The sequence below is a fragment of the Capra hircus genome, chromosome 22 (genome assembly GCF_001704415.2).
Source record: "Capra hircus breed San Clemente chromosome 22, ASM170441v1, whole genome shotgun sequence".
In the NCBI taxonomy this organism is placed as follows: Eukaryota; Metazoa; Chordata; class Mammalia; order Artiodactyla; family Bovidae; genus Capra; species Capra hircus.
The window spans coordinates 10,315,730-10,331,815 of NC_030829.1; the positions used below are offsets into that span (position 1 = coordinate 10,315,730).

The following is a 16,086-nucleotide window of genomic DNA, read 5'->3' on the forward strand; positions in this document are numbered from 1 at the left end:
GATTTCTAAGTGTTCTTTATATATTCTAGATACAGGTACCTTATCAGATATAAGATTTGCAAATGTTTTCTCCCATTTTTTGCATGGTCTTTTTTATTTTCTTGATGATATAGTTTGTAGCATAAAAGTTTTTAATTTTGATGAAGTCTGCTTTTTTCTTTTGATTTCATATCTGAGAAACCACTGCCTACTCCAAAGTCATAAAGATTTACTTCTGTGTTTTGGGGGAAGAATTTTATAATTTTGGCTTTTAATTTAGGACTGTCATCCATTTTGAGTTAATTTCGGGGCATGGTGTGAGGTAGGAGTCCACCTTTATTTGCTTGCATGTGGATCTCAGTTGCCCCAACATAATTTATGAAAAAAACTATTTTTCCCACTGAGTTGTCTGGGCACCCTTGCCAAATATCAGTTAATCATAAATGTGTAAAGGTTTCTGGACTCTCAGAACCCTCAGTTCAAATATCATTGCTCTTTTATTTGTTAACATTTGCATCAGCATTTTAAAAATACAGAAGTGATGACTTTTTCTATGTGAAATGTTTTTTCTTTTTAGCTTTAAAAATGTTGCTAGGTAATAGTAATCTACCAAAATAGAAGCAGCTATTTAAAAACAGACTGTAAGCTATTTTAGGCAGAAAACTTTGAAGTGTATAAAAATTTAGACATTTAGTGGTAGCACTTTTTTGGGAGCAGGGAGGGGGGCTCACAGCCGGGCTTGTGTTATCTGAGTTCCTCAGCCGGGGATTGAACCCAGGCCCTGCAGTGAAAGCATAGAGTCCTAACCACTCCAGGACCACCAGGGAATTCCCCTGGTAGCTCTTTTAAAAAAAAATAATTGTTTTTGTGTCGCTTATTTTAAATGGCTAATATTTGAATAATTTCCAGAGGAAATGTGAATACATTTATTAATATTATGCAGAACAGGAAAGTACTGAAAACACAGATCCAAGAAATGGTGAAATTCGAAGGAGTATGAAATTTGCTTATATAAAAAGAGGCTATATTCCCTGTCATTGCATTCAGCGTACCAGATAGCTTGTTGTTGAAAAGTACAGGAGTAACGTTTCTGAAAACATTGATGAGTCTTCGCTTTGTGACTTTTGCACTATGACTCTCACATGTTGTCTGCATGCCTTTTCGTCTTTCAGAGGCTACGTTGCCGCTTGATTTTGTTTCCTTGGGTAGCAGAGAGCCCATGAAGTGCTTATAATGGCGTTCTCGGCTTATTGTCGTCCTCCTGTTCCATGTGCATGCTACTAAACAGAGAGCTTCCAAGACTGCTTGTATTTTGCAAAAATGCATCTTCATGTGTCTGTGCCAGGGCTATAGGTGATGACTGTGTTTGAGATCGTAGACTGATGACTCTGACTTTCATTTAGGAGTCTTTGTCTGAAGTGGAAGAAAAATACAAGAAAGCCATGGTTTCCAATGCACAGTTAGACAATGAGAAGAACAATTTGATATACCAAGTAGATACCCTCAAGGATGTTATTGAAGAGCAGGAGGAACAGATGGCGGAATTTTATAGAGAAAATGAAGAAAAATCAAAGGTAATTTGCTCATTGTACGTCATGCCTTTCTCTGGGGTCAGAAAATTAAAACCTGCTATTTAAAAAGTACTGTTTTCTTCTGTAAAATGGGGCCAGTAATACCTACATCATAGTTCTGTGGTGAGGGGTTAATGACTGTTACTGACTGTAAAGTGTTTATTTGGCACATACTATGTGTTCAGTGAATGGTTGTTATTATCGATGAAGAGTAAAGGAGAATTAAAAACAATTTTTAAGTACTGGGTTTGATGGAAGAAGCCAAGGTCCCGGGGAGTGGTATTTCCCTCAAAACCGGTTGGTGCAAGGAAATCAATAGAACATAAGACTGCCATTCCTGGAATATTTTCCTTTTTTAATTTTTATAAGATTTAATTTATTTTCATAAGGGGAAACTTATCACCTCCTTTAGTTTCTGAAAATAGAATGCAGTTCAAATTTTATCTTTATTTTCTGTCTCTTAATTAGACAGTTACAGTGAATTACTTCTTCCTGTTATAACTGGAACTCCACAAAGCTCCAAAGGCTTTCAGTGAGATGGCTCGTTTTTTTCTCTTTTCTTTTTTTCTTCTCTTCTCTCTCCTTTTCTTCTCTCATTTTTCAAGAGAACCTGTTTTCTAAATGACTGGGGAGAAGTCTTTAACCAGTTATTTGGAAACAGCAGTGTGGAGATGTGGATCAGAAATCAGCAGATGTTTTCTTTAGCGAGCGATTTGTAAGCTATATTGTAAAAATGTGCAGATGGAAAATAAAGGCCACTGCCCAAGGCCTGGTTTTGCCTTTTGACAGCCGCAGGAAACAAGTTTGCGTTCCCTTAAAAGCGTATTGGATTTTTTTTAAGTGCTGAAATCAGCCCAAGCAGAGGACAGATGGGTATTACTGTGAAGAAATGAGTTGCAGTACATTGTATTAAAAAAAGAAAAAAGAATTTAGGAAATGTGTTTTGGTGAATTGTTAGAAGCAATAACAATCTGTATTTGTACATAATAAAGGGAGAAAAGGTGTTAATATAACCTCTAAGGGACCCACATTATTACTGTAGACTCTATAGGGATTTCTTGAAGACTGAAAATGCTCATTCCAGTCTGTTTTCGTCACTTTCACAAAGTGTTACGAAGTATTTGCAGCAGGGCTAGGGGAAGGTGACTGCAACCATGAAATTAAAAGACGCTTACTCCTTGGAAGAAAAGTTATGACCAAGCTAGAGAGCATATTCAAAAGCAGAGACAAAGGCCCGTCTAGTCAAGGCTATGGTTTTTCCAGTGGTCACGTATGGATGTGAGAGTTGGACTGTGAAGAAGGCTGAGCGCCGAAGAATTGATGGTTTTGAACTGTGGTGTTGGAGAAGACTCTTGAGAGTCCCTTGGACTGCAAGGAGATCCAGCCAGTCCATTCTGAAGGAGATCAGCCCTGGGTTTTCTTTGGAAGAGTGAGTGAGTGAAGTCACTCAGTCGTGTCTGACTCTTTGCTACCCCACGGACTGTAGCCTACCAAGTTCCTCCGTCCATGGGATTCTCCAGGCAAGAATACTGGAGTGGGTTGCCATTTCCTTAAGGAATGATGCTAAAGCTGAAACTCCAGTACTTTGGCCACCTCATGTGAAGAGCTGACTCATTGGAAAAGACCCTGATGCTGGGAGGGATTGAGGGCAGGAGGAGAAGGGGAGGGCAGGAGGAGAAGGGGACGACGGAGGATGAGTTGGCTGGATGGCATCACCGACTCGATGGACATGAGTCTGAGTGAACTCCGAGAGTTGGTGATGGACAGGGAGGCCTGGCATGCTGTGATTCATGGGGTCGCAAATAGTCGGACACGACTGAGCGACTGAGCTGAACTGAACTGAACTAGGGGAAGGAAGGCTGAAGAGGCAGAGTGCAGGAGATTTTTAGGGCAGCAGTGGAAGGAAATGGCAGCCCACTCCAGTGTTCTTGCCTGGAGAATCCCAGGGCCGGGGGAGCCTGGGGGGCTGCCATCTATGGGGTCGCAGAGTCGGACACGACTGAAGGGACTTGGCAGCAGCAGCTACTCTGTATCATACACTGTACGTGTGTCACAGCTCACAGAATGCACAGCACTGAGGGTGAACGCTGATGTCAGCTGCGGGCTTTTAAGTGACCATGACATGTCAGTGCATTGATTGCAACAAATAGTCCCTCTGGTTTAGGATGTTGATAGTTGGGGAAGGCTGTTCTGGGAGTGGGGAGGGGGCTCAGGGGTATTTGGGAACTCTGTAGTTTCTGCTGGATTTTCCCTTAAACTCCTTGGAAAAAATAATGTCTGTAAACAAAAACATTAGGATAAGAAGACTTGCATCTAGATAAGGTGGTAGAGGTTTCTGGGTATTTTCACCTTGATGACAGTGGCTCATTGACTAGGTGGTGATGTAGATGGGTTCCTCTTTGATTCTTCCTGTATCTCATCAGCCAGTTTGGAAGAGTCCAAGCCATGGTACTTTTCTTAGTCCTTGGACTCTCTTTCTACCTTGCCACACATTGTCATGTCTGTTTCTGGCTCTTGCTTCTAACAATTTAGAAGAAAAGCTCATGCTATGTATTGAATGGTCAGTACTAAAATGAGTTCTTTTCTTTCTATCTTCTCCAATGACCTTGAGCATTAAAAAAAAATCCCTATGATAAGCTGTTTTAACCAACTTCATTTTCCCTCCTGTAATTTTCTAGGATATAGAGATGTCTTAGTATACATAGAGTTGTTTTTTTATTTTTCAGTTTGTTTTTGTTTCTAAATCTTGTGCTTTTTGATTTTGAAAAGTCTGTGTTTTTTTTAGCCCTGGAAATCTGCTTCAAATACAGTGAAGTAGAAGACTTTGTGGGCATGTCTGTCTCTGATGTACCTTCAGCCCAACCTCTCTTCTCCTAAACAGATACTGCCTCACACAGGAGATGTTCCTGTTTCCTTTACACAACAATATTCATGCCACCTTTCAAAATGTCTTTCTGTGTTTTCTGCTGGGATTATGGTAACTGCGTCTTACATATTGTGTCTATACTTTAGGGACAGAATGCCTGGTTAGGAATGTCTGCTTTATGGTGGGAATTATTTTTCTTTTTTCTTTCCTTTCCTTTTTTTTTTTTTTTCAGTTTATCTGAGATATAACAAAATGTTTTATTGCAGATTTTAAACAGACCCCCCCACCCCCTGCAAAAAAAAAGAGAGAAGAGTATCATGAACTTTCCTGAGCCCATCACTGACCCCAAACAGGCCATCAGTGCATAGCCAGTTTTCCCAAGTCCACTTCCCCCACTTGGTTTGTTTGAAGCAAGTCCCATATTTTAATGTGAGTTTATTATTTTATTTATTTTTGGCCACACTGTATGGCTTGTGGGATCCTAGTTCCCTGACCAGGGATTGAACCCAGATCCTGGGCAGTATTAAGTGCCAAGTCCTAACCACTGGACCACCAGGATATTCCTGAATTTAATATGAATTTAAACTGTCCTCTCTCTTTAAAAATATAACGGCAAGACCATTTTACATCTGAAAAGTTGAGAAGTCCTTCATACTGTATATCCTGTCATTGTTAAAATTTCAGTTGTTTCAAATGTGACAAATGATTTTTCTTTTTTATGCTTAGAGTCTTGATGAGTTCCACACCTTGGAGTTGGTTGTCATTTCTTACCAGTCTCTGTTTATAGGCTTCGTTTCACCTCTTTTTCTCACTGGACTGCTGGTCTCAACGGCTTCTGACAGTCTTGGGGATTTTGCTGTTTCATTAACACGGTTCTTGACTATGCTCATTTTTCTTTTGTGCTTCCTGTGAATAGTTAGATTTAGAGGTTTAATCACATGCGGTTCAGTCTACTTCATAGGTTCTTTCCCTTCAGGAGGTCCAGGTATAGGGCATCTCTGTAATACTGAACAGGGTGTCTTTATCCACTAGTTGATTAGGGGTGGCAAAATGACATTCTGTTTTTATCTTTACTGCTTTCTTTTATTTTTCCATCATTGTTTTAAAACAGCTTTATTGAGATATAATTCACATACCATATACTTCATCTATCTTAAGTATACAGTTCAATGGGTTATTTTGCGTCTTCACAGACAAATGCAACCACAACCAATTTTGGAGTGCTTCATCACGTGAGAAAGCAGCCCCGTACCCTTCAGCAATCCTCTCGCTCTCAGCCCCTCAGCCCTCAGTAACCACTGTTGGTTCTACTTTCTGTCCCTGTAGAGTTAGTTACCTTTTATATCAGTGGAGTCATATACTGTATAATCTTTTAGAATTGGCCTCTTTCACTTTGGTTAATATTTTCAAGTTCATCTGTGTGGTACATGTATCTGTAGTTCATTCAGATTTATAGCCTAATAATATTCCATTGTATAGATATATACCATGATTATCCATGCATGTATTGATGGACATTTTTTTCACTTTTTATCTGTGATCAATTATGCTACTATAAACATTTGTGTACAGGTTTTTTGTGGGAACATTCATCTTTCTTTTAAATATTATACCTGGGAGTAGAATTGCTGGGTCATCTGGCGGCTCTGTGTTTAAACATTTAAGGAGTAACCAGACCCCTTCCCAAGTTGCTGCGCCGTTTTCCATTCCCTCCGGCGGTGTGTGCAGATTCTGATTTCTCCACATCCTCACCAACACTTGTTCTTATCTGCGTTTCTTCCTAGCCATCCGAGGAGATGTGGTTTTGGAGTGCATTTCCCTGATGACTAATGATTTTGAGTATATTTTGATATGTGTACTGTTTGTACATCTGTGGAGAAATGTCTGTTCAGATCCTTTGCCCATTTTTAAACTGGATTATCTGTGTTATTGCATTGTTAGAGTTTGTATATTCTAGATCTAAGTTCCTTATCAGATACGTGGTTGGCAAATATTTTCTCCCATTCCACGACTTGTCTTTTCACTTGACTCTGCTTTATTTATTAGTGTAAATTGCCCCTCATCCCTTATTACTCAGTGAAACAGTTTACAGAGGAAAGGCAAGATAAAAGCATGACTCTTTTCCTTTGTTTACAAGTTTTCAAAATAAGAAATTGTTTAGGATCCTCTCACAGTGACCAATCATTAATTATTTTTAGAAAACCATCATAAAGGCAGGAGTTTGTCTGATGGTTTCCATCCACTGTAGCTTTATTCTTACTGATTTTCAAGTTGTCCCACTTTTATCTAAAGTGAACATCTTCAGGTTGATTCCCAAGTAATTCGACCTGAGTCTGATCGGCTGTGATAGCATCTTTGCTGTGTAGTGTAAGCAAGTTTTCAGGGCTTGTCTGGTACATTTTCTGCTGCAGACCTGAATCAGCTATTAGCCCAAGGAGCCCTGGTTCTGTTTCTCTGGAGCAGTGTGGGTGCTCAGGGTGCGTGCCACAATGTTGGTGACTGTCTCTAGACCTTTTCAGTGCTGTATGAGGGTGGTGTGTATATGGGGTATGCTTTTGTTTTTAAAGTCAAAATATGTGTATAGTGCTAATTTATATTCAGACTTAGGATTTTTACCTGACCTCTCTGTTTTGCATATGCGTATCTCCTTCTGAAACTACCCTTCCCAGTTCTCAGAGTCACTCGGGATGGGAGTGATTTTGTTATATTCTATTTTCATCGCTTTATTCCACAGTACCTAGAATAGCAATACCAGCATTACCACTAGCAGTATAATTACTGAAAATAGTTAAAAGCATGTTTGGTTTTTTGTGTTTGGTTGTTATTTTACTGCTAGGCTGTATATAGTACAACCATTGTTTTTAAAGTTACTTGAAATACTTTCTCTGTGCTTATACCACTAACTGGATACATATAGCTAGGTTCACTACATTTTCTTTTCAATATTTAGGAATTGCTTTTTCAAATTTTTTATTATGAAATTGTTTTTACTTTCAATTGTGGTAAAAAAACATATAACAAAATTTACCATCTTAACTATTTTAAAGTGTGCATTTCATTAATGTTTATTCACATTGTTGTGTAACAGCTCTCAAAAACTTTTCATCTTGTCAAACTGAAACTCTGTATCCATTAAATGCCCCCTGCGTGGCCCCCCACCCCTCCTCCTGCCCCCCATTCTTCCTCCTGCCCCCCGCCCCTCCTCCTGCCCCCCATTCTTCCTCCTGCCCCCCCGCCCCTCCTCGTGCCCCCCCATTCCTCCTCCTGCCCCTGGCAGCAGCCCTACTTTCTGTCCCTGTGAGTTGGACTCCCCCTGCTGCTGCTGCTGCTGCTGCTGAGTCGCTTCAGTCGTGTCCGACTCTGTGCGACCCAGAGACAGCAGCCCAGCAGGCTCCCCCGTCCCTGGGATCCTCCAGGCAAGAGCACTGGAGTGGGCTGCCATTGCTTTCTCAGCTCCCCCAGGTACCTATATAAGTCGGGTCATATTTGTCTTTTTGTTGCTGGCTTATTTTACTTAGCATACTGTCCTCAGGGTTCATTCATGTTCATAGCGTGTGACGAGATTGTCTTCCTGAATAACATTCCACTGTATTTAGGCACCACATTTTGTTTGTCCTTCATCTGTATGGACACTTGGGTTGCTTCCACAATGAAATTTTTTTATACAGTTTGTGAATTATTTACACAGATCTGAAGTCAAATCAGTAACAAAAAAGAATTGAGAGAAGTCAGTCTTTTGTCTCATTCTCTTCATCCCTCTTTTCTCCTTCCTTAAGGGAATTTTTTTAATTAAGTGGTTTATGTTCCCATTTTCTTTTTAATCCTAAGAAGACCTTTTTCCCCCATTCAAAATATAAAATATATTTGTGTTTCTCCTTTCTTAGAAAATGGTAGCATACTGTACTATTTTTCTGTATCTTGACTCTATCACCTGATGAGAGCTCTTCCTCTTTCTTTTTTTTATCACTTATACTGCAGTTTGTACCACCAGTTTCCTATTAGTGGACATTTGAGTTGTTTGCAGTCTTTTGCTCTTCAAAATAGTCCTGCAAAACCAATGTACTGCATAGGTCTTTTTGTATTTTTGCTGGTATCTGTGCGAGTCACAAAAATCAGTTTGCTGGATCAGAAGGCCTGGTAACCCTGCTGGACATGAATTATTCTCCTTTTGTCAGGGTTGTACAATTTTGTATTCCCGCTTACTGTAAGAGTGGGCCTGTCCTTCTCCATGCTATTTTCACCTGAGGATATTGTTAAGTTTGGGACTTTTACTGGTGTTTTGGTGAGAAACACAGTTTTATTTTGCATTTCTCTTAGTATGGGCATCTTTTCATACTCAGAGCAATGTACTTGTTTTTCTGTGAACTGTCTCTCTTTTTCTTTTTAGCCTATTCTAATAATAGTGGGTTTTCCCCTCCTTATTTCTAGTTTCCAAGGCTCTTTATCTGAAAAGGGGGTGTCCTTTTGTCTCTGATGTGGCTTAGTAGCCAGTCTTTTGCAGTCACGTGTCGCTTGCCTTTGCTGTTTCTAGTGCTTTTGCAAACGTTGTTTTTTGTTTTGTTTTGTTTTTTGGTGCCGCTGCAACTGCTTGTGGAATCTTAGTTCCCCAACCAGGGCTCAAACCACTGCCCTCTAGTGGAAGCACGAAGCCCTCACCACGGGATCTCCGGGGAATTTCCCAAAAGTTCTACATTTTTACCTAGTCCAGTTTTTCTGCCCCGTTCGCCCTCTCGTGCGTGGACTTCGGAGTCGTTTGTTAGCAGTGTTCCACCCACTGCTTGGTGGAGCGATGCGCTCGACTCTCCTCTGCGGCTGCTTCCGGCTCCCTTTCTTCTGTCTGTCTGTCTCTCCCTCTTCTTTCTGCACGTCTCTTGTGCTGTAGACTGTGAAGTTTGGTTCCAGTGTTGTTCTTCCATGTTTATATCCAGTTATGCCAAGACTGCTAATTTAAAAGCCTAGCTTTTCTCATTGATTTGAACCACTTTTTGTTTTGTTGTTGTTTAATACATAATTGGGCTTGCTTCTGGATTTTTCTATTCTATTCCATTGGTCTGTATTCATGAGCCATTACAACAGTTTTAATTATATAAGCCGTATAATAATGTTTCAGTATCTAGTAAGGTTAGCTTTCTTTTCCTTTTTGTGTTTTTCCAGCTATTTTTTCTTATTTTTCTCCCAAATAAACTTTATAATCAACTTATGTTGCTCTGTGGAGAGAACCTGTTGGTATTTTTATTTGGGCTGCATAGGTTATTTCAGGGGGAACCTATATTTTTATGATGCATCGTTTTATTCAAGAATATGATATGCCTTTCCACTGGTTCAGTCCTACTTCTCTGTCTTCCAGGAATGTTTTCCTTGTATATATTTTGGGTATATCTTGTAAATTTACATGTATGTATTTTATTTTTTGATGGTGTGTTTCTTGTATCTTCTCTCTTTTTTCATCTGTGGCACTTCTTGAATTTTCCATGTTAATTTTATAACCTGTTGTTTTACTAAGTCATTTCATTATTCAAAGTAATTTTGCCATTGATTAGTTTGGGTTTTCTAGCTATGTAATCATATGAGATGAAAATTGAGAATTTCCTGAGCCTTTCCATAGAATGCAGAAGTTTTCTAAGTTACAGTGCATGGCAGTGCAGGCGTGTGTCTGGGGTCACAGGCAGCCTCTCTGTTATTACACTGTAGCTGTTCCAGTCTGTCATGTGCCACCGTCTCTGTTAACCGTCTCATTTCTTTAATAACAGGAGTTGGAAAGGCAGAAACATATGTGTAGCGTGCTCCAGCACAAGATGGATGAGCTTAAAGAAGGCCTCCGGCAGAGAGACGAGCTAATTGAGGTGCGTGCGAGAGCTGTGGAAATGCCTTTTCTGAGGAGAAAATGCACTGAGTGGAGTGAGGGCATGTGTGTTGGGAGAGAAGGGGGTTAAAATGCCACGAACCCTGTCCTTGTCTCTTCACATTTGGCTGCACCCTAACATTTTACAAGTGTGAAACAGAGCAGGCTTAAAAATTAATACTGGGAGCCCTCTAAGTATTTTCTTCTCAATAGCAGGAGCTTTTGTTACTGTCTTTTATTCCTAAGCACGTTCTCCCCTAAAGATATCTTAGGAAGTGGGCAAAAGGAGACACTGCAGGATACCATGGTCCTTGGGAATGTAGTGAGCGCTATATTTGGGGACATGATTCTTGGGGAAGAAGAAGCTTGATCTTCACTCAGGTAGGTGCACTTCTGAAATGGCTAAATGAAAAGAAGTTGTCTGGATGCCTGGTGGGAGACAGAAGGCGAAGCTTGGCTGAGGCTGCGGCTCAGGTTCCCCCCAGCAAGGAGCTCTAGGACCACGGCAGGGTCCTAGGAGGGGAGCCCTGTGGACCTTCAGGAAACCTTTCACAGCAGTTCTCATCCTTTTGGGCCTGCTACCTGGCATGCATCTCTGTTTTTCTTTAAATGTGGTTTTCCTCCGAGGTTGCCATTTTTTTTATAAATACGGGGTTAGGTTTGCTGGGACTGACTCCCGCTTGCTTCCTCGGCGTGCTTTCCCAGCACGTCTGGTGTTAATGAGCAGCGGTGCCGTGGCGATGTCAGGGAGGCCCGCCCCAGCGACCCTGAGATGCCTCTCGTGTGTCACACTCAGCTCATCCATGTCCCTAATGGCTCAGAACTCCCCTCCCCCCTACTTTTTCCCTCTCCTTTTTCTCTTCCCCCACTGATCTGACTCACTTAATCTCTCCCCATGCAAATGACTTTAAAAATGATTTAATCGAGGAAAAGAAGTGATTCTATTTGTGGATATATGTTACTTTTTTTGTCTTTCTTGAGAATAACTGAACTTGGCTTGCTGAAAGCGGGTAGAATTTGTGAATTCTAAATGCAAACACAGATAACCCTTTGAAAATATCAGGTTACATATGGAGTTAGTTGTCTTAGTTTTTCCATATATGGCAAGAAGTATATTATCCAAACTCTGTGTCCTGCTGGCATTTAAAAATAATGTGTGACTTCTCCTTTTTTGTCTTCTTGTTTTTGTGTGTCAGTATGCCAGCCACTTACTTCTTTTTCTAGTTAAAATATATATTTTTCCCCATTACAATTTCAAAAGAATGATAAAACTGCTTAGGGCGCTGCTTCTCAAATTCAGTAACTTACATTAGAACTGATTAAGTGTTCTAATTTTGAATGTGATGATTGCATTTAAGAGGAATTTTAATGCTTGACTTTTACAGCTTGTCAGTATGGTCTCTAACTTAAAAGCCTAAGGTGCTGGGTATACAAACTTTAGTTTTAGGTATTTTCTTGTTTAGAATTAACATCCTTCAAACATTAATATTGGAGAAGGAGATGGCAGCCTCCTCCAGTATTCTTGCCTGAGAAATCTCATGGACAGAGGAGCCTGAAGGGCTACAGTCCGTAGAGTCACAAGAGTCAGACTCGATTTAGTGGCTAAACCACCACCAGATGTTAATACACACACTTACTTATAACTGAAGAATCTTGACTATCCAAAACAACGCTTTTTGGTCTTTAGAATTGAGAACCACACGGTAAAGTACATGAGAGATGTGTAAGTAGGGAAAGTAGGAGATGATAATTTACCAGTAATGCAGAAAAGAAAACCTGCTAAGTATAAGAGGGTATAAACTGTGCCTCACTGCCTACTCAAGAGGTAAGAATGGCTGAATGCTGAAATTCAAGTGTTTCTAAAAACTGCTGTTGTTCATTTGTAACTTACGATGTTCCTGCTATCATAGATGCTGCTAAAGGAAATTCAGAATGATTGAGCCGTGTCCCGCTCATGGTTTTTTCAGTTCTGCCTAAAACAACAGAGTTCAGAAACTCCTGCTTGTTGTCAGTGATAGGGGTCATGTGCTCATGAGCAGGTCTGACGTCCCCTCTTTAGAAGTGCGAGTGTGCCATGTTTGAGGAAGGGCATTCGTGAGCAGAAGAGCACACGTGTGGAGCTAGCTGGGCGTGTGCAGAAGCCCACTGGCTGGCTGCCGTGGCTGTGGCTGGGACAGCTGTCCCCGGTCCCCTCGCTGGCTGTCCCAGCACCAGGCCAGTGGGAGTCACAGCGCCTAGACGCTGCATGTCATCCTTCCCTCCCGCAAGCAGCTCCTGCTTTCCCTGTTCATCACAGACTTTCTCCTTTTGTTCAGTCTCCTTATCAGCTCTATTTCTCTTCTGCTTTCCTCCCTCTCACCGCATCCTCTTTTCCTTCCTGCTCTTTTATTTTTCCTCTTCCCCTCTTCCTCTGCAGGAGAAGCAGCGTATGCAGCAGAACATAGACACCGTGACAAAAGAGGTGTTCGAACTCCAGGAGACGCTGCTTTGGAAAGATAAGAGCATTAGGGTATGAGGTGGAACTGGGCTTTGGCCCGAAGCTCACAGACAGGGAACAGGCCAACGTAAATGTGATCTAGAGATTCCTAAAATTCTGTCCTTTGATTATCTTTGAGCATTTATACAGAGTGAAATATAAATTAGCAGAAGGCAGAAAGTTCCCTGGGAAAACCGGTCCTGTGCCTGGAAAGAACTCTCTCCAGCTGACTCTGCGCTTGTTAAAGGTACAAGCAGGAGCTTTCTAAGGAAGTTGTTCTTTATTTTCCCAAGGTTTTTATGCAGAAACAGCTACAGGCATTTGATTCAAACTCTGTGGGTAATTTGATACTCTTACATTGTAACAATCTGGAGAAGCAGCAGAGGATAGGGGGTGGTAGGGGAGAAGTTAACATCCCATAAATCTTTGGTGAATAAAATAGGAAGAGATTAGAATCATTTAAATTACGGAAGTGGATAGGAATGTAAGATTTTGCTGGCTCTGCCAAACTGTGACGTCACCTCTAATTATATCCTCATAACTCCCCAGGGCAGGGGCCCAGATAAGGAAGAAGTCCTCAGTGCCTTTTTGCTAAGCCCTTCAGGTAGATCCCAAGTACTCCGGAGACTGAAAACATTCCTGCCAGTTCATCCCAGTAGCCTTTTGACTGGCAACCTCCTCGTGGCATAGGAGCTCTGTTCTGAGACTCACCTTGTCAGGGAAGATGGGGGAAAAGAGAGGAGGAGGCCTTTGGCCTGAGGACCTAAGGAGATCGTGTTCTGCTTGAAATTAGCTGGTGGTGGTGGGGCTCAGCCCCTGAGTCGTGTCCGACTCGTTGCGACCCAATGGACTGTAGCCTGCCAGGCTCCTCTGTCTGTGGGATTCTCCAGGCGAGAATGCTGGAGTGGACTGCCGTGCTCTCCACCAGGGGATCTTCCCGACCCAGGGACTGAACCCATGTCTCCTCCGTCTCCTGCCCTGGCAGGCGGGTTTGTTACCACTAGCAGCACCGGGGTAGCCCAAACTTTTAAAAAACGTTTGAAATCATTGTAGACCCACATGCAGTTGTAAGAAAGAATGCAGAGACCTTGCGTGGCCTTTATCCAGTTTTCCCAAAATGTGACATCTTGGAAAACTATAGTACAGTCGGGGCATTGATCTTGATCCAGTCTAGGTGGAGTGCATTTTCATCACAGTAAGAGGTCCCTCCTATCGCTCTCTTGTGGTCATATCTGCTGCCTCAGCATCACCATGCCCCATGCTGGTAGCTGCTCTTCTCCATTTCTATAATTTGTCGTCTTAAGAATATTTTATAAGACAATGGCACCCCACTGCAGTACTCTTGCCTGGAAAATCCCATGGATGGAGGAGCCTGGTGGGCTGCAGTCCATGGGGTCACGAAGAGTCAGGCACGACTGAGCGACTTCACTTTCACTTTTCACTTTCATGCATTGGAGAAGGAAATGGCAGCCCACTCCAGTGTTCTTGCCTGGAGAATCCCAGGGGCGGGGGAGCCTGGTGGGCTGCCGTCTCTGGATTCGCACAGAATCGGACACGACTGAAGTGATTTAGTAGCAGCAGCAGCACCGTATGTAACCCTTTGGAATTACATTTTTTTCACTGAGAGTAATTCCCCTTAAGATTCATCCAAAGTGCTTTATGCATCAAAAGTTTGTCCCTCTTTTGCTTTAAAAATTTGTTTTGTTGTTGTTCTGGTATCATACAAAAAATAACATAAAATTGACCATTTAAATCATTTCTAAGTGAAGAGTTTGGTGGTATTAAGTCCATTCACATTGGAGGTTCCACAGAACCTCTTTGCATCTTGCAGAACTGAAACTGAACTTTATTAAACAACTCCTCCCCAGGGTGTCCTCCTCCGTCCCCTGGAAGCCCCCATTCTACTTTCGTTTCTGTGAATTTGACTACTCTGGGTACCTTATATGTGGAATCATACAGTATTTGTCTTTTTGTGACTGGCTTATTTCAACTGAGCGCACGTCCTCAGGGTTCAGCCGTGGCGCAGCCTATCTCAGAAGCCCTTCCTTTTCAGGCTGAGTAACATTCCAGTGTGTGTGTACCGCATTTTGTGTGCTCAGCCATGTGCTGATGGACACCTGGCTGCTCCCATCTTTTTGCTGCTGTGAGTAACGCTGCTATGAACATGAGTTTGCAAATCTCTCTGGTGATCTCTCTTGGGTACATACCGAGGAGGGGAATTGCTACCTTATATGGTAATTTAATTTTTTGAGGGACAACCATACTGTGTTCTGTAGCAGCTGCACCATTTTACCTTTCCAGCAGCACTATACAAGGGTTCCAGTTCTCTCCATCACTGCCAACACTCTTTTTTTCGTAGTAGCCATCATAATGTGTGTGAGGTGGTCCTCCCTTGACTTTTAAAAGATGCGTTTTAAATATGACCTGTGACTACCTGATATCTCACGTCTCTAGCTTCACTATCAAGATTTAAATTTAGTAGCTCCATGAAGGAGCATGGCCCTTGTTCTCATGTAGTTTTCTTTCATTTCAGTTCAGTTTGCTTTAATTCTTTCATTGACCCTCGTGGTTGCTCATCTAGCACCAGAGTCATTCTGAGCACCCAGGGGTCATGTGTCAAATTGGTATGTGTGAAGGGCTTGTATGTCCCTACAGCCTCGCACAAGGCTCACTCCCATTCTCACTAAAGATATTTGTGCCTATATGTAATTATAACCTGTCGTCCAAAAGTTCAGCCTTTCGGCCTTCTTGACCCTAGAATTTGAGGTTAGGTCAGGGGTAAAAAATTATTTAAAGCTCCACAAGCATGTACTTTTTACCCTAAAAAAATCTACTGTAGGAACACTTACGGAAGACAAGCGCAAGAGCAGTGATTATATGGTCGGGTAATACAGAGGATTTCAGATCCAGTGTGAATACATTTGGTCCAGTTATAAGGTATTTCACTGGCCTTCAAGCTCTGTGGTAAGATGGGAGGATTTGCAGGATGTATCTTATTTTCCCACCCATAATTATGGGAAGGTGAAATTTGAAAGTCCAAAAGTAAAGATACAGTCTGCTGTAAGATTGGGAAAAGGAACCAACGGCATGTACTAGCATTTGCTAGAACTCAAGTTTCATGTTGGTCTGTTCCTGGGGGGTTTGCTCCAGTGTTGTTAATCGAGCATGTTGTGAGTGGCCGCTGTCGCAGGTGTGTGTGGCGATGCATGGCACGACGGTGCACGTGGGCTCCTGTAACCCGAAACAGCCAGCCCAGAGAGGACAGGCTGCCACAGATGGGCTGGTGGTGTTGGGCTTTGCTGTCCTAATATTACACTTGCTAGTACTGTAACAGAGTGATAATACTGGCTTG

At 41.9% G+C, this 16,086-nt stretch overlaps 1 protein-coding gene across 11 annotated transcripts in view; it reads left to right on the top strand.

Annotated features, from left to right (window-relative positions):
- Nucleotides 1-16,086, top strand: part of LRRFIP2 (LRR binding FLII interacting protein 2) — a 110,338-nt gene that overhangs the window by 81,588 nt on the left and 12,664 nt on the right. For 6 of the 11 annotated variants that reach the window (XM_018066876.1, XM_018066873.1, XM_018066877.1 and 3 more), the window contains 3 exons: nt 1,383-1,553; nt 10,167-10,259; nt 12,675-12,767. In XM_018066876.1, the coding sequence (XP_017922365.1) occupies nt 1,383-1,553; nt 10,167-10,259; nt 12,675-12,767 (357 nt within the window). The remainder of the gene's footprint in view (nt 1-1,382; nt 1,554-10,166; nt 10,260-12,674; nt 12,768-16,086) is intronic. The other 5 variants (XM_018066878.1, XM_018066881.1, XM_018066880.1 and 2 more) reach the window with 1 other exon arrangement.